General features: G+C 38.0%; 1 protein-coding gene and 1 long non-coding RNA gene across 2 annotated transcripts in view; one reads left to right on the forward strand and one right to left on the reverse strand.

Annotated features, from left to right (window-relative positions):
- Window positions 1-25,000, reverse strand: part of LOC135104131 (uncharacterized) — a 207,584-nt gene that overhangs the window by 74,629 nt on the left and 107,955 nt on the right. Inside the window, exon 3 of the long non-coding RNA XR_010270312.1 lies at window positions 11,081-11,180. This is a non-coding gene — a long non-coding RNA (uncharacterized LOC135104131). The remainder of the gene's footprint in view (window positions 1-11,080; window positions 11,181-25,000) is intronic.
- On the forward strand, window positions 2,185-4,369 carry LOC135104553 (uncharacterized). Its single transcript, XM_064012128.1, has 4 exons — window positions 2,185-2,868; window positions 3,032-3,637; window positions 3,877-4,143; window positions 4,256-4,369. Exons 1-4 carry the CDS (start codon window positions 2,716-2,718, stop codon window positions 4,367-4,369), a joined length of 1,140 nt encoding a protein of 379 aa, XP_063868198.1. The 5' UTR covers window positions 2,185-2,715.

Below are 25,000 nucleotides of genomic sequence, written 5' to 3' on the forward strand. Positions count from 1 at the left end.
GGATTCGTAAATAAAATTATGAAAATAGTTAAAAAAAAAAAAAATGTAACAGTAAAAAAAAAAGTTAAAGAATATATCTAGATCGCGCTCAGTTATCAATCTGCAATTTAAGGTGCCAGTGTCATGAATTGTTGGCACTCTGAACGCATGAGTGCCGAGAACAGCAGCCAGCGAGGAAGACTCGTTCACTCACGCCACACAGAAGAGAACAATTTATTTTTAAGTCACGCATGTGTTGACTGGTTCAAGATTAGTAATGAAAGACACAAAGCTTCCCAGAGGTGTATTCATGTTGTCCCTTCTTGGTTTTGTAATACTGGAAAGTGACCACATCAACACCACCACCACCACCACCACTACTACTACCATCACCGGAAAATTATAATATCACATCTTTTGCCACTGAATTAAGTTGTTATCAATTATGGTAACTGGAAAACCATTTTCGAACATAGAAAAAAATCCTACCAACTTAAATATGATACTGTTTAATTTTGGTGTAATTACTATGGCCAAATTGGTTCACGGTAAGAGATCACCAGCACTGTCAATAACCACCAACAAGAGTAAGTATTTAATGGCTCTCTCTCTCTCTCTCTCTCTCTCTCTCTCTCTCTCTCTCTCTCTCTCTCTCTCTCTCTCTCTCTCTCTCTCTCGTGGGCGTTCAGGTGCCGCGCCTCACCACAATCTTAAGTTTTAATGAAAAAAAGTGAAATTCTCGAGTTTCCTAATGACTCTTCTCGCCCTGAATGGCTCCAGGGAGGATATTAATTATGTGGTTGGCCGTGGCGGCGGAGCTCGTGGCAAAGGTGACACTGGGAGAGGAAGGGAGATGTAAGAAGTGAAGGAGAGGAGTAAAAAAAGTAAAGGATCACATTAAAATGACTCCCACGCTTTTTCTCTCTCCCTCTGGCTGATAGTATTAAAACTGGTGGGGAAAAAGTTTAAAATTGTTATTCCATCCATGAAAAAATATTTGTTAAAGTTCCAAATACGTAGGTAGGCAGATTGAATTTTCTTCGATATTCCTCTCTTATGTCCGTTTAAGTAGTAGTAAGAGAGAGAGAGAGAGAGAGAGAAGTAAATATGGAATTTTGGAGTTTTATCATTGAAAGGGATGAATCAGTAAGCCTCTTGATACTCCTCTCTCAAAACAGTTCAAGTCGTAGAAAGGGGAAATCAGAAATAGGCAAAGAGTTCTAGAGTTTATCGATGAAAGGGGTGAAAGAGTGAGGGTACTGACTGAGTCCTGCATTACTAAGAGGGACAGTGTAAGGATAAGATTAAGAATGAAGTCTCGTGGAGTGACACCTCATTCTCATGGTATTAGTGTATCTGATGAACCTTTACTTCGATCTTTTTTCATCCTCCTGTTTTTGTTATCGTTACTGTTATCATTATTACACAGGAAAAGGAAAAGCAGGAGGAGGAGGAAGACAAATACATTGGAAAAACAGATACATTGAACTGTTTACCTATAAGGACGGTATCTGCTGAACTAAACACAATACACTGGTTACATATTAGAAGCTGGCAACCTACGAGTATGTGTGGGAGAACAGGATAGTAAAGAGAAAGGTTCCTCCCCGCCCACAACAACCCCACACACTTTCTATCTATTGCTGTCTTTCACCCCATTCTTTTCACCCCATATTTTCCTCCCTCTATATTGTTCTTCTTTACTGCCCCCACTCCTTTCTTTCCGTTCCTTTCCACAACAACGTGAAGGAGAACATCGTGAACAAATAGAGGGTGTGCTGTTTTATATTGGCGATTGATGGATGTTAAAGAAAGACAGCTTACCAGACGCTCATCATTATTATAGTTATTATCATGGTTATTATTACTAGTTAGATTTTTTTTCTCATTTATCTGTTTCTTTTACTTTTATTTATTTATTTTTTTCGTGTTTATTGTTTTCTTTTTTTATTTTTCATTTTTTTTTATTTGTTTGTCTTCCTTGATTTTATTTCTAATTCACTTGAATACTACTATTTTTTTTTTCATGTAAATATTCTTTTTTATTTCTTTTAATCTCATTTTTTTACTTTCATTTTTTTTTTTATTCACGTCAGTTTACTTTTACTTCTTTAAATTTTTCACATGTTTTCGCGTTTCTAAATTTACATTACTCTTATTTTTCCTTTAGTTTCCTTGAGGTTTACATTTTTCTTTCACCAAATCCTCATGGGGCGTAGTCACTTCTCCTACAAGCCTACAATAACTGGAGTACTGCCACATATCCTACACATAGATGGTCATATTTCCTACACAAAAACAAGTATCCGTCATATATCCTACACATAAAATGACTACCCTCCAGGTCAAATATCCTTTAAATACACCAGTTTTAGAGTAATGCCATATTTCCTACAGAGATACAGCATACCTCCTACACTCAAAAACCTGTTCTGTCACATATCCTACAAGGATACAGCATATCTGCTACACACAATAATATGTTGTCACATCTCCTACATTGCTCCTACAGGCGCACCCCCTAGCTTGGCGCCTCTGCACTCGGAGCTTCTGGCTCAGTACACTCCTGCCGACCTTGACTAGTCAACAAGTAGATAAGTTGTTATACATCCGTTCGGCGTAGTATCGTTCACATTCAGACATCATGGGTCGAGTTTAGTCTCGACCCAGCAGTATTTTTTTCTCCATTCGACGGGACAGACGGCATTATTGTACTCGATTGCGCCTGGACCAAGCATGGCTAGTATTGAGGGGAACATCCGCTTCAATGCAGTGGTTTACAAAGACAACTCTGGATTCCGGTACCTCCGAAATGTGGCAAGAAACAACAAACTATACCTGCGTTGCATTCATCACCCCAACTGTGGAGGAAGAGCCGTATTGTCGGAGGTAAGAACAGTTGTAAAATGTTATAGACCAGGAGTTTGGTAAGATTTAATCAACTTCACTGCTAAAGGTTTTCCGTTAAAACGATGGAGATCACTGGCAGAGTCACTGGTGATGATGGTGGTGTTAGGTGTTGTTCGAATTATTAAGCAGTTATATTTTACAGACAACTGGTGTCATCAGAGCAACGCAAGGTCACAACCATGAATCATCCGACTATGCTGCAACAGATCTGAGGAACACTCTCAAGATGAAGGCTGCTGAGGATGTGGGCTCTACCAGCAACTCCGAGATCTTCAGGCGGGTAACAAGACATCACCAACATGGAGCAGATGTGTCTTTCTCATCTGTAGAGCGAAGCATGCTTCGAGCCAAGCGCCGAATTCAACCGAGGCAACCACACACTGCAGAGGAGTGCGCCAACATTCTAGAAAGCTTAGAGGCCCAGGCCTTTAACGTAAACTTCAGATCTGTCGTCACAGATCAGGGAAGTGGTCATTTGGCAATTATTTTTTATTCTCTAACCCTGGTACCACTGATGACCACAATTAAGGAATGGAATTTTGATGGTACTTTTTACACTGTGCCTGCACTCTTCTACCAGCTCTTCACATTACTTGGATTTTACAAAGGTCATTCATTCCCACTCATCTTCACCTTGATGACATCAAAGTCTAAAAAGTTGTATGATATCACAATGCAAAGAGTGAAGGAACTCATCCCCAACCTGAATCCTGAACAAGCAATGGGTGATTTTAAGAAAGCAGTTCTGGTAAAGCAATTCGCTCTTGCTGGCCACAGGTTCAGATTGGGGGCTGTCAGTTCCACTTTTCACAAAACCTGTACCGGAAAATTCAGAAACTGGGGCTAACTGAACTTTACAAAGACAACAAACAGTTTAATAAGTGGGTCAAAAAGATCATGACACTAAGTTATGTGCCAGCCAACCAGATGCATGAAGCAGTTGACTCTCTGTTCCAAGAAAATTTTGACTTGAATGATCATTCCCAGCCAAAAATTACTGCATTCAAAACCTACATCACAGAGTACTGGATTCGAAAAGTCACTCCACAACGGTTATCTGTCTTCGAATTTTCTCGTGGAACTAACAATGATGCAGAGTCGTACCACAGCAGACTGAAAGCCATTGTCCGCCAGCACAAGCCAAACATTTACACTTTCCTCACACATCTGAATAATCTGATAACAGACACAACTAAGGACATTGAACGTGTGGATGCTGGCTTGGACATCACTCGTCAGAAAAAGGAGAAGTTTGTCAGAAACATTGAGCGCAGGCAGAACTTGAAAGAACAATTACAGAATGGCACATACACATTAACCCAATACATTAATGCTGTCGCTTACACATTTGATAGCTCTGTTTCAGCATTTCAACTTCCTGGAGACAGTGCTGATGAAAGTGGGGATGAGCATCAAGGCCCTGACAACGCAGCTGGTACTCAAGATGTTCCTCCCGAACTTCGGTGCAGCATCTGCTTAAGGCGAAGGGAAAGGACAGTTGTTCTTTTGCCCTGCCGACATGCCTCCTTCTGTGCAGATTGCATAACTATCCTTGTATCAGCAGCAGATGCTAACAACCCGGCAACATGTCCCACTTGTCGTACTGCCATTCAAGACAGGCTTGAAGTTTACGTTTAAAATGTGCCATAGTAATTTTTTTTTTATATATATACGTACGTTTTAGTGAGAAATGAAAAAAAATATCATTGTAATGCCATATTTTATATATGTAAGTTTTACTGAAAAATAAAAAGTGCCATTTTAATTCATGTGCCTTCCAGTTTTTACAATCATATTTTTTACTTGTAGGAGATATGACAGTATAAATGTAGGAGTTATGCCGGATGCACCATACTGCCGCAGCTCCTACACAAAAACAAGTGTCAGGCACATTTCCTACATAACAACTTGATACCCAGCGTATTTCCTACACCTACTGCGTGTAGGAGATATGCTGTATCTCTGTAGGAAATATGTCACTACTCTAAAAACTGCTTAATTTGTATTTGATGTGTCCTGTAGGAAATGTGGCGTAGGAAATGTGGCGCGGCCCCATCCTCATCACATTCTCCCTCCTCCTCCTCCTCCTCCTCCTCCTCCTCCTCCTCCTCCTCCTTTCAAATCCCATCGCAAAGGAGGCGTTCGGGCGCACGGAATATGTACATCAATAAAACATCTCCTGGACTTTCCACTAAACCTACCGAAAGGAGTGATACCCCCCCCTCTCTCTCTCTCTCTCTCTCTCTCTCTCTCTCTCTCTCTCTCTCTCTCTCTACATATTTCGTCTTCTCTCCCCTCCGTTCTCTCTCTCTTCGTTTAGTTTTTTCTTTTCTTTTTAATTTTATTCCTATTTCTTTCTTCATCCATTCTCCTTCTTTCTCCGCTTTTCGTTGTTTCTTCTTCTTTTTTTCTTTTCCTCTTACTTCCTTTTCTATTATCTCTATTTATCTTTCTTTTCATTTATTCTCCTCTTTCTCCTTCAATCTTCCTCTCCCTTTTTACTTTCCTCTTCGCTATCCCTCCCTCCTCTCCCTGTTTTTTTTTTAATTATCTTCCTTCCTTATCTTTATATTCTCTCTCTCCTCTCATATTCAATTATCTCCTTGTTTCTCTACACCTCTTTCTTCCCAAATATTCCTTTTCCTCCTTTTCACTTCCCTTTTAACCCCTTTTCTCTCTTCTAACTTCTTCCTTCCATTCGTCCTTCCTTCTCTTCCTTATTCTCCTTTCCATTCTTCTCTTGCTACGTCACTCGTTCCTTTCTTCTTTACTGTCCTTCTCCTCACCAGAATCTTTCCCGTTTCCTCTTCCCAACCCTCCTCTTCCATCAATGTTTCCTTTTCCTTATGGCAGTTTATGATCCTGTTCTTGTAGCGTCTTTAAGTCAATCTATCACTCAATTAATCTTCCTCTCCTTTAACTCCACAAATATTTCTTTTTTGTTCCCCAGTCTTAACTTTCCCGCCTCCTGTTTTCGTTCAATCTTTCCTAGTTTTAATCTTTATTTTTTTTTCCTCTTCTCTCATTTTCTCTCTTTTATTCTCGTCATTTTTCCGTCTGCTCTCTTATCTATCTATCTCTATCTCTCTCTCTCTCTCCTCTCCACACTTACTGTCTTCACTACCACGTCCCCTCTCCAGCTTGACTTATTCCTCTCTTCCTCCTCCTCCTCCTCCTCCTCCTCCTCCTCCTCCTCCTCCTGCACATCCTTTACGCCTCATCGCTTTATCTCCTCCCTTCCTTCCTCTATTCCAATCCTGTACAAACTCTCCCCCTCTCTCTCTCTCTCTCTCTCTCTCTCTCTCTCTCTCTCTCTCTCTCTCTCTCTCTCTCTCTCTCTCTCTCTCTCATTCCTTCCTTTACACTCTTTCACTTCTGCTCTCATTTATTCCTCCCCTTCCTTTCCATTTTCACTTGGGTACATTTAGAGAGAGAGAGAGAGAGAGAGAGAGAGAGAGAGAGAGAGAGAGAGAGAGAGAGAGAGAGAGAGAGAAATTGTATAGTGAAAGGTTTCTAATTTCACTCCTCTGGTTAGTCTTTTGAGGAAGTTTATATAAGACTTGGTGCTGATTAGTGTGTGTGTGTGTGTGTGTGTGTGTGTGTGTGTGTGTGTGTGTGTGTGAGAGAGAGAGAGAGAGAGAGAGAGAGAGAGAGAGAGAGAGAGAGAGAGAGAGAGAGAGAGAGAGAGAGAGAGAGAGAGAGAGAGAGAGAGAGAGAGGAAAAACAAGAGCGTAATAGGAAATGATGAGGCTGTTATTTCTCTGCCCTTCGCCGGCCCCCCCTCTCTCTCTCTCTCTCTCTCTCTCTCTCTCTCTCTCTCTCTCTCTCTCTCTCTCTCTCTCTCTCTCTCTCTCTCTCTCTCTCCACCACACAAATGCAGCATGAAACGTCACTGTACTTCCTTCATTCAACGGTATTTTCCTTTCACCACCACGAACAACAACAACAACAACAACAACTACTACTACTACTACTACTACTACTACTACTACTCCACTTATTCTTTTTATTTTCTCTTCCTCAATCCTCCTCCTCTCCTTATGGTTATTCTCGTTCCTTTTCTCTGCTTTCATTGATATTTTTCTTTACTTGTTCTTTGTCTCTTCTAAAATAACAACAACAGGTGACAGGCAAAGCACGGACATACACACACGTAGCTGAGTCAATGAAGCTCCTGAGTAAACACGTGTCATCTGAGCGCAGGTAACTTAATTAGCGGGACAATGCGTCGAGCCGTCGTTCCTCAGGTGTTAGGGATCCACTTTTCATGCACGATTTTGTCTCCCCTTTTAATTATTTGTATCCTCATGAAGCAGGACAAGCTGGCATTATGAAACACTTAATTCCCTCATAAAGACTGTTTTTCAAAGGCCATATAGCTGATTAGTCGGGTTTCCACGAGTGTTTTCCCCAGTCAAGATACGGAATCCTTGTTAAACTATTAGAATCACAACACAGTTCTTGAAAACACCAGGGATATCTTCCACGAATGCTTGTCTAAAGTAGTCGAAATATTGTTTGAGAATATGGTTATAGAAGTTTCGGAGTCAAGTTTGATGAAGTTAGATGGAAATAGAAACAGAATCTCACATAGTGGTGGGTGGCTGGAATAAACTCGGTAATCAGGTTGCTAGAGTCAAGAAGTTTTACAATAAGATTAGATTAAATTCACAACCATGATATGAGGATAAAGACAGGTTCGTTTTATATAAGGATTGCCACGTGTAGGCCTACTGGCTTCTTGCAGCGTCCCCGTATCTTCTTATGCTATTATAATCTTATGCAATTTTTAAAGGCCACTGATTATGCAACCATTAAAAAAAAAAACAATGAATTCCATTATATCTTGTTAAAGCTATATAATTCTTGTTACAATGACACTGAAACTCTTAAAAACCACAATATCTTCTAGTACAGTATGTCGAAGGTTAAACTTTTGTGAGAATCTTATATAAAAAAAAAAAAAAAGCTTCAAAACACTGATAACTTCCCCTAAAATGTTAAAATGCAGAATCCTTGTTAAACTATCACTAGAATCATGCAAATACCCAAAAAAAAAAAAACACCACAATCATTTTCAATAGAGCTTGTTGAAAGTGCAGAATCCTTGTTAAACAGTCATACGAACCTTGAAACCACTTGAAAACACCTGAAAAAAAAAAAAACAAACATAAATCTTTACTAAACACAAACAACCTTAAAAATCACAATAACGTCCACGAGAAACAGTAAAAGTAGTCAGGGTAAATCACTCGAAGGCTGGAGGACACTGTTTTGATCTGAGTGTAGGTGTTCTATTGATATTAAGATGAGTTGTGTGGTCAGCCAGTATGAGTGAGCTGAGACGATGGCAGTGACTGATGCTGCCTCGGATGTCAGGGCGTGAGGCCTTTCTGATGACGGACTGCCAATGTGGTGATGTGTCGGTGAATAAATGTATGAGAGAGAGAGAGAGAGAGAGAGAGAGAGAGAGAGAGAGAGAGAGAGAGAGAGAGAGAGAGAGAGAGAGAGAGAGAGAGAGAGAGAGAGAGAGAGAGAGAGATTACGTGAACTATTTCTCCATCTGATCCACTTAACCTTGGCCTCAAGCGGTTTTCAATTCCACTAGGTCATCCACTTTCTAACTATCGTTGTAAATATTTTTGTCTTATTTCTACATTTCCTGCTTTATTTTTTTATTTTATCTTATTTTGTTTATTATTTCATTTATTTATTCTAATTTATCTATTTTATTTTATTTCATGTATTTTACTTTATTTTTTATCAATTAATTAATTAATTTTATTTATTTATTTATTTATTTATTTTTATTTTATTTTATTTTATTCTATTTTTTTTTTTTTTTTTTTTTTTTTTGCGGGGCGGCGCGTGGGGAATATTTACCCTGAATCGACTGGTCCCTTGTTTTGTTTTTTTATCTCTCTCAGTCCAGGTGCAATATTTCCTACAAGTTCATTTGCCTTTTCAGATTTCTATTTTATTAATATATATATATATATATATATATATATATATATATATATATATATATATATATATATATATATATATATATATATATATATATATATATATATATATATATATAAGAATGCAGTATTTACCAGGAGCAAATTTATCTTTTTTTTTCTCTCCCTCTTTTTTTAAGACTCGTGTCACAATGTACCACCAGGGAATGTTTTTTTTCGTTTTCTTTATTTCTCTATTTCAGTATCTCTACACATTTTCAAGAATCAGATGGAATATCTAATTTCAAAGTAAACCTTCAATGATTTTTGTTTTTATTTTTATGACAAATGTGCACAAAGGAACTATTTTGTCCTACTGTCCTTAAGCTTTTTAAAATATACTTTTCAATATTTACACAATAATTTTCCTTACTCTCAATTTAATTTTAAAGACTCCCGTGCATTACTATTTGTTTTCCTTCTTGACTTTTATTTCATGTTTTTTTTCAATATATATATATATATATATATATATATATATATATATATATATATATATATATATATATATATATATATATATATATATATATATATATATATATATATTTTACTCCATTACTTTTCACCACTCCCAATATAATTTCCAACACTCAGTCACACTACTATTAGTCACGAGTCAATTTACCCTGTGGGCTTTCTCTCTCTCTCTCTCTCTCTCTCTCTCTCTCTCTCTCTCTCTCTCTCTCTCTCTCTCTCTCTCTCTCTAAAAATTTTCTTGCAATACTCGTAATTATTTTCCTCAGTCCCTTCATCCTTTTTTTTTTTTTTACATCATTATTTCTCCTTACTCCCAATATCACTTCCGAGGCTCCGCTGCACTGCTATTAGTCACGAGTCAATTTGTCCTTTTCTTCATCAGCAAGGCGTTGGCAGAGGACAGGTAGAGAGGGGAGCGCACTTTACCTTTATTACCTGGACGCCGCGCACCTGCAGGCCTTTGATTACAGGTCCAAGTTTACTCATCATACTCATTCTCTCTCCCTTTGACTTTCTTCGTGTGTGTGTGTGTGTGTGTGTGTGTGTGTGTTCGGTCTCATTCACCCACCTGTCTTTCAACCTGTCTGCTTTGCTTGTCTATTTGTCTTTTGTTTGTTTGATTCTCTCTCTCTCTCTCTCTCTCTCTCTCTCTCTCTCTCTCTCTCTCTCTCTCTCTCTCTCTTGTATTTATTTATTTATTTTTTTCCGTTTGTCTGTTTGTAGGTTTAATGTCTCTTTTTCCTCGTCTTTCCTGTCAATGTCCTGTTGTCTCTCTGCCATTCTGTTCATTTACGTGCCTGTCTCTATCACTCTTTGCATTGTTTTCTTTGTTTTTCTCTATTTTAGTTTGTCTGTTTTTATGCGCCTTCTTGTCTACATTTCTTGCCTTTCTGCTCATCTCCTGTCTGTCTCTCATTTTGTCTCTGTGCTTATGAATTCAACTTTCTGGTTTTTCTTGTCTGTCTGTGGGTCTGTTTGCTCGTCTGAGAGTTCGTCTGTCTTTTTTTATTCTGTCCCTTTTTTACTCCGGGTGTTTTCAGAAAGGTTTCGCTAATTGGGGGAGAATAACAGAGTGTTGTGTTTGTATCTCTCTTTTATGACACCGAAAGAACTTCTCGGAAAATTGTACTGCCTTGGATCAGAAAGAGAATGTCAAAAAATCTCTATCTCTCTCTCTCTCTCTCTCTCTCTCTCTCTCTCTCTCTCTCTCTCTCTCTCTCTCTCTCTCTCTCTCTTTCACATACCGTAATGATAATACTAGAAGTAGTAGTAGTAGTAGTAGTAGTAGTAGTAGTAGTAGTAGTAGTAGTAGTAGTAGCATAGCACCAGTACCAGCAGCAGCAGTAGTAGTAGTAGTAAGAAAAAGAAGGGGAGAAAAAAAGAACGAAGATAAAACAACAACAACAACAACAACAACAACAACAACAACGACTAGAACAAGAGCAAGAACAAGTAAAAAAAATCAACAAAACCACACCACCACCACCACCACCAGCATCACGAAACCTGCGTAGAGGAGCGGCACGTGTCAGATGTGTGGGGATAAAGCTGGCCCAGGCAAGGGAGGGAGGGAGAGATGGAGAGGGAGGGGTACGAACAGGTGTATCAAGATCTGGTCACAATGTCTCGTTCAGTGTTCCAAAAAATATCGTTCACAAGAGATGCGTGTTCGTTTAAATTTTATATTGTAGTATTATTCTTACCTTGTGTTTTATCTTGAGTACGCAGTGGTATTTCCTCCTCTTCTTCCTTTTTTCTCCTTCTTCCGTTCCTTCTTTTCATGTTCTTCATTTTGTAAGTGCTCTGTGGAGGAAAATAGTAAATGTTATTATCGTTATTATTATTATTAGTAGCATTATTATTAGTAGTAGCAGTAGTAGTAATAGTAGTAGTAGTAATAGTAGTAGTAGTAGTAGTAGTAGTAGTAGTAGTAGTAGTAGTAGTAGTAGTAGTAGTAGTAGTAGTAGCAATAAGCGTAGTCGTCGTACTATTACTACCAATACTACTGTTACTCGTACTAATACTACAACCACAACCACCACCACCAAAACTATTATTTTCATCACTACTCATACATAACGCGAGGAGTAAACACACACACACCCACACCCACACACACACACACACACACACACACACACACACACACACACACAAACCAGAGTAGCGCCGCACAACAAAAACAAAAGCGCGCCAATCACTCACGAGGGGAATGATACAATGGCGTTATTCATTCAGTGTTATTGCCGCGCCGTAACTCACCGCCCCTCGCTAACGACCCTCAGGCGGTAATTTCGTAGGTAAATCCTTAATCACCCAATGGCGGAGCGCGTTTTTCTCGAACATCTATCACGTGACCCACTGCCAACTAACCAGGAGGATGATGAGGGATGCGTGGTACGTTATAACAATACTGCACAAATGGCTTTATATCACATCTTCCGTTGCAGTGCCGAAGGGGTTACAGAAGTACAAAATATTTAATTACAAAAGATAAGTGATTTGTAAAGGGTTACAAGTGATGGGGCATGACTTTTAAGGATTACAAATGGTTACAGACGATACACCGCAAATTTGCAAAAGACAGTTGGGTTACACAACGGTACGCCTCAGATTTACAACGGATTACAAATGACATGTGGCAGATTTATAAAGCATTACTATGGTTAGGTCACTGATCTACAAAGGGTTACGAAGGACTGACCAGGGATTTCCAAATAATTAAAGTTAAGCATTGAAGAATTAGATAACTGTGATTACAAAAGAATAAAGGGATAAGTGAGGTCTTTACAAAGGATTACGTAAAAATTGGTCACAGATTTACAAAGGAATACATGATACGGATTTCCAAATGATTAAAGACCGAACTTTTCAAACACAAAGGAACACAAAAGACTAGCCAAGGATTTACGAATAATTATAAAATCACACTTAAATTTCACAGGATCCCATTTTCTATTGTCATTTATTTACATTTTTCCCTCCCCAGGCCAATTACAAGTTACATTTCCAAGGGCGGGATGACACGAAGGTTTACCAAGCCAATCAGTGTGTGTCCCCGTGGCGCAAATCGTGTCGTTCCGCTAATCCATCGTTCTTTTATGGCCGCCTTGTTTGCTGCGGAGGGGCTGCCAGGCTTAGCTTAGGCCTAACAGGGTGTGGGCTTATGGCACAGCGCTCACACTTCTGCCAGATGTCACTTTGGTAGTAGTAGTAGTAGTAGTAGTAGTAGTAGTAGTAGTAGTAGTAGTAGTAGTAGTGACGGTGACAGAGTAGGTAGTGGTGGTGGAAGTGGTGGTGGTGGTGGTAGAAGTAGTAGTAGTAGTAGTAGTAGTAGTAGTAGTAGTAGTAGTAGTAGTAGTAGTAGTAGTAGTAGTAGTAGTAGTGTTAGCTTACCTTTTTATCTATCATATCTTTTTGCTGTCACATTTTAGTAATTACGATCAATTTGCTTTATAATGCACCTTTATTTTTATGCATTCTTTTCCTGTAACGATCTATACACTTTATTAATTGCTACAAGTTTTATTTATTTATTTTTTCTTAACTACATTTTATCAGTTAAGAAGACGGTTTTATTGTTGTTATTATCATTATTATTATTATTATTATTATTATCATTATTATTATTATTATTTTCTCCCTCAATATTTATGGGGATTACATTAATTTATGGATAGGGATAATAATAGATGGGTAATATCTTTTATGCAGGGACTGTCACGTGGAGGCCTACTAGGTTAAGTCTCATAAGTAATTAATATTCATGTAAACCTTACCATTCACAATCATTTTAATTCTTTCCTGTTTAACATTTACAGGGATCGAGAAATTAGCGTCTTAAAAGTCATTCATATTTGTTAACATTTTTCTTCATAATCTTATTTCAATTCTCTTGTGTTTAACTTTTCTTGGGAGTGACAAATCAGTTCTTTTTCCTGTCCCCTCAACCTTTTTAGATCCATGACTGGCTTCCTTACAACACAGAAAACATGTTGAGCAGTAGTGTTGAGTTGTGCTGTAACACTGTCTTCACCTCACAACACTGAACCACTGGGGCTCCGTGTCTTGAGAAATACCCGCCAATACTACCACATTATCAGCAAGAAACAGAAGAAGTGAAGATATTAAGAGTCTGTCCTACGCGTTTCAACAGATTAGCGTCACCTTCAGTAATGTTAATAGCTTCTAAATTTAATGAAGATGAGACTCGACTGTCGAAACGTCCAGTAAAGATGCTGTTAATATCGCCGCTTGCTGTTTGTTTCCTGCTGGTGCTAAGGTCCCTTGTGGATGTTTCTTTTCTGTCTTCCTCTTTCACTCTTTCGGAATCGGCAACCAGGAATTTTTTTTTTTTTTTTTTATTTGGGGGGCGGTTTATTTGATTTATCTACTTCTATTTTATTTTGGTGTGTGTGTCCTTGACCAGCGCCTACAACCGGTAACGTAAAGTATTTGCTTTTTTTTTCTTCATCACTATAGTATGTAAAGTAAAAAAAGTTAAGTACAAATAAAGAGTTTTCATGTCAATAAATATTTCTTCCCATTTACATTTTTCCATTAATCTCCAATGATTTCATTAAAGTGATGCTTTGTTATGATTATTAGGTGAGGCTGGACTGAAAAAAAAAATATTGATTACACACACACACACACACACACACACACACACACACACACACACACACACACACACACACACACACACACACACACACACACACACACACAAAACACAGCACAGCACAGCACAACACAACACAACACCACAACACAACACAACACAACACAACACACCACAGCACAGCACAACATGCATACAACACACTACACACACAACACACAACTAAACACATCACTTTCCACCTCATTCCGACACAATGCAACACAAACAGACACAAGACAAGAAAAGAAACACTAAACACACACACACACACACACACACACACACACACACACACACATTCCCCCTTCCCTCTAACACACGCTCGCAATTCCACCTCAAATGAGTCTGGGAAAGCAATGGAATATGTTAAAATTGCTACATTTCCCTCCCTGAGCACAGCAGGACTCCAATTTTAGCGCCAGTGTCTGATTGGAGCAAATACTGCCGCCGAGAGAGAGAGAGAGAGAGAGAGAGAGAGAGAGAGTCAAAAGACACTTAATCTCAAATTTTAATTCTGAGTTAAGTAAGAATATGTTGGTTTTAAAGTTAATAACGGAACAGATTAAACACTTAGAAAGATTAAAGATGAAACTCTGAATATTTGTTTTAACTTGTAAGAAAGAGAAAAAAGAAAGAGACAGACAGACTGAAAAAGAAAAACAGGAAGATAAACAAACAGAAAAATAGAGACAGACAGACAGACAGACACAAACAAACACAGACAAGTACACTGCAATAACACGTGTACCCAAACAGACTCAAGACCAACAACTAACAACTTTAAATAACATACAGGCAGGCAGACAAACAGACACAAAAACCCTGTAATAACACGTAACTAGAGCAAACAAGACCCAAGATTAACAAGTAACAGCTAACTTTGAAATATCATCAAGAAAAGTAACACCACCTTCTCTCTCGCCTTTCAGAGAGAGAGAGAGAGAGAGAGAGAGAGAGAGAGAGAGAGAGAGAGAGAGAGAGAGAGAGAGAGAGAGAGAGAGAGAGAGAGAGAGAGAGAGAGGTTGAGGAAGGCAAGACGAAAGCACCACGAGAACTAATAGGTTAATCAGTCATTAGCTTACTTTTGGCTCTGCCTCGTCAATAGGGAACGAAAGTGGAGGTGAATGAGCCACTGTAAAACCCAGTAGTATGAAAGGTGAGTGTTGCCAAGGCTAATTACGAAAGGTGTGGATGAGGTAGCGTGGGGTGGCGAGTTTGTGGAAAAAGTATTCATGGATAAGGAATTTTGTCAGTATTTAGTGTGTTGTAAGAGGATCCGTGTGATGTTGGTTTTTGCAGATGCTTATAGAAGGGAGAGGAGGGGGAAAGGTACATACTAATGGTTTTCATCGTAAATGTGTATCTGTATGTGTAGGTGTTTAGAGTTTTTATTTATTTATTTTTATTTATTTATTTATTTTTTTTGGTGTACGGGTATATAATGGATGGTGGATTTTAGTAGACCACGAAGGCAGGTTAAATGGAGATCGATATGTACAGTTTGCATCAATGTAGGAATGTGTAGGTCTTGCATTATATGTGTGGGTGTTGTATTGGTGTATGTACATATCATATACGAGGCTGATGATAATAAAAAAATAAAAAAACTATAAGAGAAACTGTATAGAAGAGTATAATCAGAAGATGAAGATGAATACGTGTTGGGCGGATGAGTGCTACGGATGGTTATTAGAAAAAGTGAGAACAACGCAGTGGAATTGGAGAGTTTGTGAAGAAGTGGTCACGAATACAAAAAAAGAAAAGTATACATTTGTAAATGATTTTGTCGCGTGTGTTGCGTGTTGGTTGGTGTTCGAACACATCTGAAACACATCTGAAATATATAATAATGTTGTAGATTTATATTAAAGTAGAGAAGCCGAGATGGACCCGTACAGAAAAACTTGCATATAGTAGTAGAGAAGTTAGTATACAAGGAAATGGTTGAAGGATTGAAAGCAGTTAGTGATATCTATACGATGTTGAAGTAAACTTATATTAACACGAAAATAACAGGTTGACAAATCGAAAATAGTAAACACATTATCTGTATTAAGTTCGAGTAAGCTTATCTTGAAATTAACTAAGCAATAAAACGTAACTAAAGAAAACAATTAAACATAAAAAAAGTAAGAACACGAAGATAAACAATGAGAGAAGACGAAGAGAGTGTGGACCGTTGAAAATCGTTCAAAGCTGGGAAGAAGAAAACTAAGACAAACAAAGGCAGTAAATAATTAAAACCAGTCACAAGTTAAGAGACAAGACATTGACAGTTTGCTTTAATTACAACCGTTATGTAAATTATCACCATCGAACAACAACAATAATCATAATAATAATAAAAAAAATAAATAAATAAAACAGGTTTGCAATCTAGATCAAATATTTAACTTTTTTTTTATCTTCAACAATAAACAAACAGTCAGGTAAATGCGAAGGCCACACAGGTAGTAATTAGAGAATGGATACACGTTAGTCCAATACATTACTCACCAGCTGATCGCTCCTCGCAGGGATGACTGACAGAAATCCTTAATTCCTGACACCCGATTTTCTGGCACATAGATTTATTATACTCTCTCTCTCTCTCTCTCTCTCTCTCTCTCTCTCTCTCTCTCTCTCTCTCTCTCTCTCTCTCTCTCTCTCTCTCTCTTTCCTCTTTCCTCTTTCCTCTTTCCTCTTTCCCCTTTCCCCTATCCCCTCTCCTCCTCCTCCCTCCTTCTTACTCCTTATACGTCTCCTCTCCTCTCGGCTCTCCTCTATTCTCCCTCTCAAAATATACCTTATTCCTTTCATAAAACTTCGCCTCCTCTCAGCAAAACATATACAACAAAGGAGAGAATAAATAATAAAGTGTTTTTCACCCGAGCAAAAGTCAAACAACGTAAACAACCACCACCACCACCACCACCACCACCACCACCACCACCACCAGGAGGAACAATGTAAACAAAAACAAGAATTTCCCCCACCCACCCCCGCCGCGTTCCCCACAAAAGAGGACTGAAGGAAACTTTAAACTTTTATTTTGGTGCTTTTTTTTTCTGCGGTCATCTTTTTATGTACTATTTTTCAGGGTCAGGAGGGGAAACGTTGATGAAAAAAGTGCCATGTAGACGCTGTGTGTGTGTGTGTGTGTGTGTGTGTGTGTGTGTGTGTGTGTGTGTGTGTGTGTGTGTGTGTGTGTGTGTGTGTGTGTGTGTGTGTGTGTGTGTGTGTGTGTGTGTGTGTTTATGGAAGGCCAGAGGAGACAGTGAGGAGAAAGAGAGATGGATGGATGAACTACACAGGGAAGGGGAGGGGAGGGGAGGATACGGGGCGAGAAAAGAGTAAGGGAAAGAAGGAAAGAGCGGCAGAGTAGCAGCTTGGAATGTAGATTAGGGTTAAGGAGTGAGGCAGGGAGGTAACGTGGATAGGAAGAGTGGGGTGAATGAAGAGGTGGAAAAAAATAATGTTGGGAAGAAGATGGATGAAGGAGATGGAGATAGGATAGGAGAGAGTAAAAAGCAAAAATAGATTATGGTTAAGGAGTGAAAGAAAGATGACATGAATAAGGAAAATGAAAAAAAGAAAGAAATGGGACAAGGGGAGAAAGATTAATGAAGGAAGTGACCATAGGAGAGAATAGCAACGAAAAAAAGGAGATTTGGGTTAACGAGTGAGGGTGAGAAGTGACATGGATAGGGAGAGTGGTAAGTGATAAGTTAGAAAATGCAATATGTGAGGAAGAAGATGGATGGAGGAAGGAGAGACCAGATAAGGGAGAGTAATAAATAAAATCGTAGATCAAAAATTTAAAAAAAATTAAAGAATGAGGTGACATGAACACCGGGAATGGGAAAATAAAGAAAAAAAGAAAAGGAGAAGATAGAAAGACTGATAGAGGATAAGGATACAGGATAGGGTAGAGTAAACTGGGAATAAGGAAATGAAATAAACAAATAGAGAATAGGAAAGATGGGGAATGAACACGGAAAAAAAAAATAGGAGAAAAACGGTGACGGAGACAGGAAACGGGAGAGAAGTAGCTGGTAACGTACATGACTGTAAGATAATGAAGGAAAAAGATGAAGGGGATAAGAAAAAATGGCTTAGTGAAAGAGAGAGGAAAAATAACTGGGAGGAAAAGAAAAACGAATGTATGAAAGAGGGAGGAAGGATAAGAAAGAGTAGCAGCAAAGAACGTAGATTAGGAAGAGATGACATGGAAAGGAAGAATGAGTGGGTGAAAAGGTGGGCAAAGAAAAAAAAATTATGACACAGAAAGAGCGAAAAGGTGATAAGAAGAAAAATAATTTGGAGAAAGGAGAAAGATGAAGGGAAGAAAGTGAGACATGATAGAGGAAAGTAATAAATATAAATGTATGCTAGAGTTAGTGAACGAAAGGGAGGGATGTGACATGAATTAGAATAAGAAAATGAAAAAAAAAAGAGAATGGAAGAGAGGAAGCAAGACAGATGGAGGAAATGAAAACAGGACAAAGTAATAACTGAGAATATGAATAACTAAGGTAATGAAGGGAAACGGAAGAGTAAATAAAGGGAACTAGTGAGTGAAAATTATTGAAAAAGAGACTTAGAGACAGGGAGATAAATATAAGAAGGGAAAGAGAGAACAGGGGAGCTTAGCAGTTACGAATGTAGAGGAAGGTGAAGGAATGAAAGTAGAAGTGAAGCGAGTTAATTAAAAAAAAATATCTAGAAGAATTCAAGACAGGAATAAAAAAAATGAAAAAAAAACAACAACTAAGGGAAGGAAAAAGAAAAATAGACAGAAGAGGGGCAGGTGGAGAGGAGCAGTTAGGAGTGTATGTAAAAAATAAATAAATAAATAAATAAAGGAATAACTGGATACTAAGAATAACAAAAGAAGAGTTGGGAATATGTAACACGAACAAAGGAAAGGAAAAGTACACACGACAAGAATTAACAGAATAAAAAAAAGAATTTAAGGAAAAGAAAAAAATAATAAAAAGAAGGAACAAAGAAAAAAGTGACAAAGAAAAGACATGGACGAGCAAAAAAGAAGAGGGAAAGATGAAAATGAATAAAGCAACATAAATGTATATAGATAACGCAAAAGGGGATAAATGGACATGAAAGATGAAGATAAGATGAAAGAAAAGACAAAAACAAAACAATGAAGAGGAACAATAAAGAAGAAGGTAATGAAGAAGAATGAACAAATAAAGATAAAATAAAGGGAAACAGACGATAAGATGAAAAATAATAAAAATAAAGCAATGAAAAGAGGAATGACTGAAAGAAAATATAATAAAACAAAATTAACAAAGAAAAGGAGAATAACGGGGGAACAGACAAGGGAGAGAAAGCAGAGAGAAACAGCTGGAAATTTTGATAAGGGAAAGAAAATAGACTAAAAATGAAGGACAGCATGATGAAGGAGAGAGGATTTCAGGATGAAGAGAATGGATGTGCGGAAGAGATGGAGATGATTGAGACGGAGAGGGAGAGAAGAATAACTGAGAGGGAAAAAAAAAAAAAAGAAAACGGCAATGGATTTATAAAGGAAGAGAAGGGAAGAGAAAATAACAAAAATACAGGACGAAATAAGGAAAGCAGAAAAGAAGGTGGAAAAAAAATCAAACTCGAAAAGAAAAGGGAAAAAAATAGTAAACACGACAAAAAATACACACACACACACAAAAAAAAAAACATGGAATAGGGAAAGAGATCAAGCAAAAAAATATAAAGAATAGAAGGGACACTAAAAAAAAAAATAAGGGGAGGGGGAAAGAGAGTCAAAAAATTAAGGAAAACTGAATAAAGGTTAGAGAAAATATAAAAAAAGAAAGGTAAAAAAAAGAAAAGTACTATGGAGATTCGGAAAAAGAAAGGAGAGAGAGAGAGAGAGAGAGAGAGAGAGAGAGAGAGAGAGAGAGAGAGAGAGAGAGAGAGAGAGAGAGAGAGAGAGAGATAATTACATAGAACCTGGAAAGGGATACGAGATGAAAAGAAAGAGAAAGAAAAAGAAAAATTACGATAATACAAGAAGAAAAGAATCACAAGGAAAAGAAAATAAATGAAAGGAAAGTGCAAAGATAAAAAAATGAGAGTAAAGGAGTACAAAGGAAAGGGAAAGAAATAAAGGAAAGAAACAAAACAGAAAAGAGAAAAAAGGAGACGAAACAGAAAAAAAAGAAATGTACAAAGATGAGAATGAATAAGAGAAAGGATAAAGAGAGAGAAAAAAGAAAGAGAAGAATGGGACAGAGAAAGGAATAAGGACAACAAAAGAACCAAAGTTAAGAATGAACATGAAAGAAAGATTAAAAAAGGAAATAAAGAAGAGAAAGAAATATATGGGAAGAGACAGAGGATAGGATAAATCAGAACAGAAAAAAAGAGAAGAATCAATGTAAAAAAAAAAACAGGAAATGGAAAGTGAAAATGAATAGGGAGGGAGGGAGGGAGGGAGGACAAGGGAGAAAAGGGGGAAAAGAACCAGGTAATTGAAAAGAGATAGGGTCTATAGAGCAATAAAAGAGAGAGAGAGAGAGAGAGAGAGAGAGAGAGAGAGAGAGAGAGAGAGAGAGAGAGAGAGAGAGAGAGAGAGAGAGAGAGAGAGAGAGAGAGTCCTATTGAAAACAGAAGGGAGGCAGGGGTGAAGGTAGGGGGAAGGATGCAAGGACACAGAGGGGATAAAGGAAATGAAAGAGAAAGAGGAACCTACAGAGGGGAAGAGGGAGGGAGAGGGAGAGGGAGAGGGAAGGAAGAAAAAAGATGAATGAAAGTAAAGGTAGAAAGACGAAAAATATGATTGAGAGAAAGGACACACGTACGAGAGAGAGAGAGAGAGAGAGAGAGAGAGAGAGAGAGAGAGAGAGAGAGAGAGAGAGAGAGAGAGAGAGAGAGAGAGAGAGAGAGAGAGAGAGAGAGAGAGAGAGAGAGAGAGAGAGCAAAACAAGGGAAACAAAACACATAAACACTGACAACTAAAAGGAGAAAGAATGACACACACACACACACACACACACACACACACACACACACACACACATAGGAGGAAGCAGAGGCAGAAAACGTGAAAATAAAGCGGGTGACCAGAGGGCGGAGAGAGAGAGAGAGAAGAGGAAAGGTTTACAAGAGTTGTGGGGAAGGATTTACAAAGTTTCAACACCGCTGCAGAAAAGGGAGCCGGTGGTGGCAAAATGTTCCCGCTCCGACTGAACACCTGAGCGAAATACACCTGCTGGCGAGTAAAGGTGAGGCAGGTAAGGGAGGGAGAGGGGAAGGGTTTTTAGGTCGACAGGTAAATGCGGTGAGACTGGAAAGTGAAAGGACACGATGAGAGAGAGAGAGAGAGAGAGAGAGAGAGAGAGAGAGAGAGAGAGAGAGAGAGAGAGAGAGAGAGAGAGAGAGAGAGAGAGAGAGAGAGAGAGAGAGAGAGAATTAGGTTTGGTGACATTGGTCGTACATACAATGAAAAGATTAGCATATAGACTAATTGTAATGCTTTTATGCGCGTTTCCTGAGCGTGTATTGGTAACAACAACGACAACAACAACAACAACATAGCAATACTAATACTGTCAGAAACCCCCAAAACAACAACAACAACAACAACAACAACAGTAACAATAATGGTATCTGAAAAATATTACTTCTTTCAGACTGTCTTTCCGGGTCACTTATTACAACGGTACTTAGAATACATAAAAAAAAAAAATAATAATAATAATAATAATAAAAGTGAAAGTACAATTAATACTCACTTCGTTTTATCATAATTACAAAGTGGCGTTTTTTTTTTTTCATCGTAATCAGAAGTAACAAAAATCTGATGGGAACAGGAGATAATAATGATAAACACACACACACACACCCACACACACACACACACACACACTGCTCCCCTCACCCTCGTCCTGGCGTCAGCGGGGACTAGACATAATACTGTAATATACCGTATCCTCTTTCCCTCTCCCCTCTCTCCTCTCCCATCCAATCCCTTAATTCTCCTGTACCTCCTTTCCCTCCCTCCCTTCATTCCTTTCTCTCCCTACACTTCTAATTCTGTAACCCCGTCTTTTCTGATTTTACTATTTTTTTCTTTGACTTCAAAATTTTCCTTCTCTTCTCTTTGTTTTCTTTAACCTGTCTTATTTTCTTGTTTTTTTTTTGTCTTCTTCCTTGATCGCTTCCTTTTTTCCATTTCTTTCACTTTCATCTAGTTTTCTTTATATTCTCTTACTTGGGAATCTTAGTTCTCTCTCTCTCTCTCTCTCTCTCTCTCTCTCTCTCTCTCTCTCTCTCTCTCTCTCTCTCTCTCTCTCTCTCTCTCTCTCTCCACCCCAGCTTTCTCGTCACGTTCACATTTGCACTCTTACAAAGCTTATTTTTCTGACTCCCCCTACACTAAAGCCTCGTATTTTGCTCCTCTTCGTTTTCGCCTTCCTCAGGTAACACTGAACACACCTGAGGACCTGCACTTGTCCTTCGCAATTCGACCTTGAAGTCAAATAATTAAGTTAGATAGACGCTTGATGTTATTCTATTGGCTTTCCTGTAGTTTACTTTGGAGTATCGTTTGTTTATTGTTTGCTTATATTTATTTTGATATGTGTACTGATATGTATGTATGTATGTATGTATATTAATTTTTATGTTTTTCTTTCATTTTCTCCAGGGTTATTGTCTGAAATTGCATTGCATACGAGAGAGAGAGAGAGAGAGAGAGAGAGAGAGAGAGAGAGAGAGAGAGAGAGAGAGAGAGAGAGAGAGAGAGAGAGAGAGAGAGAGAGAGAGAGAGATTCCAGCCATATTTCCAACAGGAGGAAGATCAGAATTGCTTCAAATAAACGACAAAAGAGAAGATAAAAGGAGGAGACAAAAAGATTAAGTGAATACAAAGTGGCTCTCCAGGCGACCCAAAAGAATATAGAAGAAAAATCAATAAATCAACAACTTAAAAAAAAAAAAACTGAATATATTAAAAAATGAATAAAGAAATAAACAGATAAGTAAGAAAAGAAAGAAAGGAAAGAAATTTAGGTCATTTTATCGTTCAATGAACTTTGATAGAGAATACAAAAAAAAAAAAAAAATTGTATTAAAAAATGAAAATATGGGTAAATATATACATACAATATGAATAAATGAATAAAGCCAAAATAAATAAATACCATTGTCTCCGTTTTTTATGCATTACAGAATTTTTACCGGATGCAGAACAGGAAATACGTATAACTTTAAAAAATGAAAAAAAAAACAACAACTTAACATTATAATAAATCTTAACACAACATACTGACGTCATAACTCCCTGCCCTTCCCTCTCTCCCTCTCCCTCTTCCCACTTCTCTTCCTTTTTACGTTTTTTTAAAAGAGAATACAGATATGGTCTTCAGTATTTTCATGATTTATGCAGCAAAGCTCTCCACATTAAATAGAAGCTGAAAAGTGCTGAATAATGAATGTGTGTTTTATTTTCCTATTCTGCCTAAACTCAAAAAAAGAATTACCACTGTTTTTATCTATTTATTTCCCCACATATATATATTTTTTTTATTAAGCGGTAAATATCATTATAATTTTTTGTGTATTTTTTTTCTCTTACTTTCTCATTTTATTTGTTGTTTGTTTCTTGCTTCCTTCACCTTTATCTGTTTTTCGGTGTTTTGTCTATTTTTTTGTTGTTCTTCACTGTGTGTGTGTGTGTGTGTGTGTGTGTGTGTGTGTGTGTGTGTGTGTGTGTGTGTGTGTGTGTGTGTGTGTGTGTGTGTGTGTGTGTGTGTGTGTGTGTGTGTGTGTGCGCGCGCGCGCGCCTTCTATACAATTATAACCGCTTTCCTTTAATGACGTTCACTTTGCTGACAATAAGATCCACTAAAAAAAATAAGCCTTGTCTTTATAACGGAACTGAACAAAACTAAATACCAAAACCAGAGACTCACTAGTAAAAAAAAGAAAAAAAAATGATACGATGGATGGATAGTGCAGATGGAGAAGTAACGAAATGGATTAATAGTAGAGATAAATAGTGAGATGATAGTAAATTGAACTCCCCTCCTCCGGTTAACTTATCTGATCTTTTGGGAGCAACTAAATAGTGGGCCTTTTCTCTCTCTCTCTCTCTCTCTCTCTCTCTCTCTCTCTCTCTCTCTCTCTCTCTCTCTCTCTCTCTCTCTCTCTCTCTCTCTCTCTCTGTCTTTTTGTGGACTTGGTCGTTCTTCTTCATGCACAGAGAGAAAAAAAGAAGTAAAAGTAAATATATCAAAAAGATCAAAAGTAAATGACATAGGATTAGATAGAAAAACCAAGCTCATCACGGAAGCTTTCAAAGTGAATTGGCAGGATTACAACACAATAGTCTTTACGCACACCAAAAAAAAAATAAATAAATAAATAAAAAATAAATAAATAAATAATAAACAAGTAAAAAAAAAAAAAAACCCACGAACACATACACATCAAAACCGCTCCCTACAAGAATCTTTACATACCCCAACAAAAGAAGAAAAAAACATAAATTAATAAATAGATAAATAAACAAACTAACAACACATATGTACACACAAGTCCCCCTCTCCCTCCCCCTACTCCACTCCAGCTGCCTCAAAGCACAAGGATTACACGGAAAGACACATCATCAGGAAATTAGTTCGTGGCTGATGTGGCAATGCGGGAGGCGAGGCTTGGAGTGTCAATGCGTCGCCTGCAGGAATGAAGGACAGCTCACTCTCTCCTCTCACCCCAGCCTGCCTCATAACGCCCCGAGCACGTATTCGGAAACGCTTTGCTCTCTTACCATGACTATTTTTCTAGGTCACACAGATGATTGGTAGTAGTAGTAGTAGTAGTAGTAGTAGTAGTAGTAGTAGTAGTAGTAGTAGTAGTAGTAGTAGTAGTAGTAGTAGTAGTAGTAGTAGTATCAATAGCAGTAATAGCAGCAACCAAGCAATATAACCAACTATTCATCAAACAAACAAGC

This window comes from Scylla paramamosain, chromosome 10, assembly GCF_035594125.1.
Source record: "Scylla paramamosain isolate STU-SP2022 chromosome 10, ASM3559412v1, whole genome shotgun sequence".
NCBI classification, from domain to species: domain Eukaryota; kingdom Metazoa; phylum Arthropoda; class Malacostraca; order Decapoda; family Portunidae; genus Scylla; species Scylla paramamosain.